We start from the raw sequence: 3,469 nt of genomic DNA on the forward strand, positions 1-3,469 counted from the left end.
TCAAGGTTTATCTAAAAAGCTTTATAGTTAAATTGAGAATTTAAAAGAATAAAATCTTCTACGTTTATGTTTTTTTTATCAAGTTAAATATAAAAAGTTAACTTGCAAAAATGTTTACAAAGATGGACATTTGTTATTTGATTTGTAAACCTACTAAAACGGAAACCAAACCAAATAAAAATCAAATGCAGATAAAATGAGATTTTAATTTAGGTTTTTAATCAAGTTTGAAATCAAACCGAATTATAAATTCAATTTATAATTTGAGTTTTGGTGTAATTACCAAATTTAAATAGGTAATTAATTAATTAATTAATTAATTACTTTATATTTTAATATTTTAAAAATTAAATTAAAAATTTGAAAACATATTTTTAATTCAGCCGTGATACCGCGACTTCTCCAAGCGGCAAAGCGAAATCCCAAAAGTTCCTTCTCTTCTGTTCTGTTCAAGAAGCCTCTAGGGCACAGCCGATTGACCGCCGGCCACTGCACCTCCACCCACTCACCCCTCCCTTGGCTGTCGATGCCCCATCCCCCCCGCCTGACGTCCGAACTCTGAAGTATGAAATCTAAACTAGCTTACGATTGTGAAATCTGAATTCTGTTTCTCACTTTATTTCTAGGTAAGTTATATTTTTTGTATTTTGTGAATAATCTCTGTATGCTATATTCTCCAATGGCTAATTACATTGATTGCTTAATGCCTTCGTCCATACGGAGTTCTTCCCTATTTATCAATTGATTATAGAATCCTAACACGAATTGATAGACGATAGGAGTGAAACAGCCATATACACGTTTTATATCGATACCATTGCAAAATGTTTAATTTTTTTTTTCTCGTTATCTATAACAGATTTAATTAGATATAAAGAGTTTATCCATACAACAAATCCAAAATGAATCAGGCCCTTTATGTTTAACAAATCTTTGTGTTTTCTATAGGTTAATTATCTTTTGCCTTGAGACACACATCTAGAGAAAATTTCTGCCCACATTCTTGAAATCAAAATAAAACATAATTAACAAAATTCTTTAACTTTGTCTGTTCAACTTTTCGTGTTATCGCCTTTGTTTGGAACTATACATATGTTTCTATGATGGCATTTAGTCATTATGAACATTTTGCTTTTGGTTATAGTTATATTTCAATATAGTTTCATTTCCCCAGATCTGCTAAGAAAGTCTTACAAATGGGACAAAAGTTGCATTTTTTATTTGTCCACCTGGGATAGAGATTGGATCTTGCTCTGTTGCCTGTTTAAAAGACATGAATACCCTCCTTCATCCTCATTATCAGAAAGCCAACTCACTAGCCAAGTTGACTTGGTAATAAGATAGGGTGTTAAGAAATTTCTTTCTGATTTTTCTATAAAAGGACTACAGATAAGGTATTTGTACATTATTTTGGTTTAACCAAACTGCTGAATATTTCAGTCTGCTGTTTTTTCACTGCAGTTGATTTCCTTTAGGGCCTAAAACAAAAATGTTATTTTGAGCTAAAATTACCAAATTGTACCTGTGCTTCCTATCTTTATTTTCAGTGTTAATATATAAATCCTAAAAGGTACTTGTTACTGGTTTTTATTTTTTGCAGGAGGTAGTAAAAAAGGCTGCTATAAACTAGAAAGTTACAAATGGACAAATCAGAAAGAAAGGATGACGTTGAGCCTTTGGAGATAGAAAAAGAAACAAACGAGGCTCGACATGAGAAGGGCGATATGGGAATTGAATCTCTAAATGAGAAGGGTAATATGGGAAATGACAGTAATTCACGGAAGAAGGATAAGAAGAAGAAGAGGAAAAAAGATTCTACCGAAGATGATCCGGAATCAAGAAAAGATAAGAAAAAGAAACACAAATCCAAGAAAGTCACATTTTCTGATAAAGTAGACGTTTTTCCAAATTCGGATAAAGATAAAGAGAATACAAACGCTAAAACAGACAACTTACTTCGAGGCAAGTGGTTTACTCCAGAAGAAGACAAAATACTAAAAGAATCGGTTTTGGATTACATAAAGTCACACGATCTTGGTGGAGAAGAAGAAGGTTTAAAAAAGATTCTAAATTGTCGATCTCACCCCGGATTGAAAAACTGTTGGAAACAAATTGGGGCCCGCATCCCCTATCGCCCACACTCCGCCATATACTATCGTGCCCATATTCTATTCGAACAAGGTGAAAAAGGCAAATGGACCAAAGAAGAAACCGAATTTCTACGAAAATCTTACAAAAAACACGGAAGTGATTGGAAAAAGGTGGCCGAAGAACTCGGAAAAAATCGGATTCATGTTAAGGATAAATGGCGAAGAATTAAGTTTGATAACAAAAAGGGAGGGAGATGGAGTCAAGAAGAGTATCAAGGGTTATATGATTTGGTGAATTTGGATTTACAAATGAAAGTGGTTTTGGAAGAGAAGAAGTCGAAACATGGAATGTTGAGGGATAATATTCCTTGGACTGCGATTAGTGAGAAGTTATCGACTCGAAATGATTCGACTTGTTGTAAGAAATGGTACTCACAATTGACATCTTCTCTTGTGGAGGAAGGGAAATGGAGTAATGTTGATGATTATAGGTTGATTAGGGCTCTTTATGATCTTGATGCTTCATGTGTGGAAGATGTGGAGTGGGATAGGGTTCTTGAGCATAGGTCGGGTGATGTTTGTAGAAAAAGATGGGAGCAAATGGTTCGTCATATTGGTCATCATGGAAGCAAGCCGTTTTCTGAACAAGTGGAGATTTTGTCACAACGATATTGCCCCGATTTAGAGGAAGTAAGGGAGGATTGGGACAATAAACCTTCCGTGTAATGAATGATCGTGTAATGAATGATGTTGCGAAAAAAGTATGAATATTGTTTCAATTGGTGTGAAGTTTTGGTATGTTTGTGTGAGTGGTTACTATGATGTTTAATAAGGAGATTTATGGAAGTGGGGTATAAACGTTATGTTTTGTTAGAAGTGTTGGAGGGTTAAGGTTATGTCCAGGTAAAACTTGGTAAAATTAGCTGGAAGCTTGAAGTCGAAACTGTGATTGTTAATTATGTAAAAGTATTTGGCAAAAGTAGTTAGTAAGATTTTTTTATACATTGTTGATGTCTTAGTAACATAACCTTAGTTGAATGTGTTTACCTTACATTGATGAATATTAGTATTGAAGCCAACACATCTATCTAATTTAATTTAAAAGATAAATATCAAGAAATAGCAAAATATTCTCGATCTTTTTAGTAAATCTTATTTTTAAAACAATAATAACCTATTTATGCTTCTAAGTTTCTTTACTTGTAGTAGTGCATATCTAATGTTAGCAACAGGTTACTTGAAACTTGCAAAATTTATTTTATATTTTTAAATAAATAACAATGTACGTAGTGTTTTTTTACATAAATCATGTCTACGCCAATAAATAAAATAAATAGGATGTTTGGCATAGAGTTACCATAAAATACATACAAGATGCA

At 33.0% G+C, this 3,469-nt stretch overlaps 1 protein-coding gene across 2 annotated transcripts; it reads left to right on the plus strand.

The window, feature by feature from the left end:
- Nucleotides 1-396: 396 nt before the first annotated feature.
- On the plus strand, nucleotides 397-3,092 carry LOC145053787 (uncharacterized). 2 transcript variants are annotated; one of them, XM_079001887.1, is made up of 2 exons: nucleotides 397-626; nucleotides 1,601-3,092. In XM_079001887.1, the coding sequence occupies exon 2, from the start codon at nucleotides 1,641-1,643 to the stop codon at nucleotides 2,814-2,816; it is 1,176 nt and encodes a 391-aa protein (XP_078858013.1). In that variant the 5' UTR covers nucleotides 397-626; nucleotides 1,601-1,640; the 3' UTR covers nucleotides 2,817-3,092. The 2 variants fall into 2 exon arrangements, with proteins under 2 accessions (XP_078858013.1, XP_078858014.1); XM_079001888.1 differs by having other exon boundaries at nucleotides 397-563.
- Nucleotides 3,093-3,469: the final 377 nt, after the last annotated feature.

The sequence above is a fragment of the Lactuca serriola genome, chromosome 5 (genome assembly GCF_051521515.1).
Source record: "Lactuca serriola cultivar US96UC23 chromosome 5, Lser_US96UC23_V15, whole genome shotgun sequence".
NCBI classification, from domain to species: domain Eukaryota; kingdom Viridiplantae; phylum Streptophyta; class Magnoliopsida; order Asterales; family Asteraceae; genus Lactuca; species Lactuca serriola.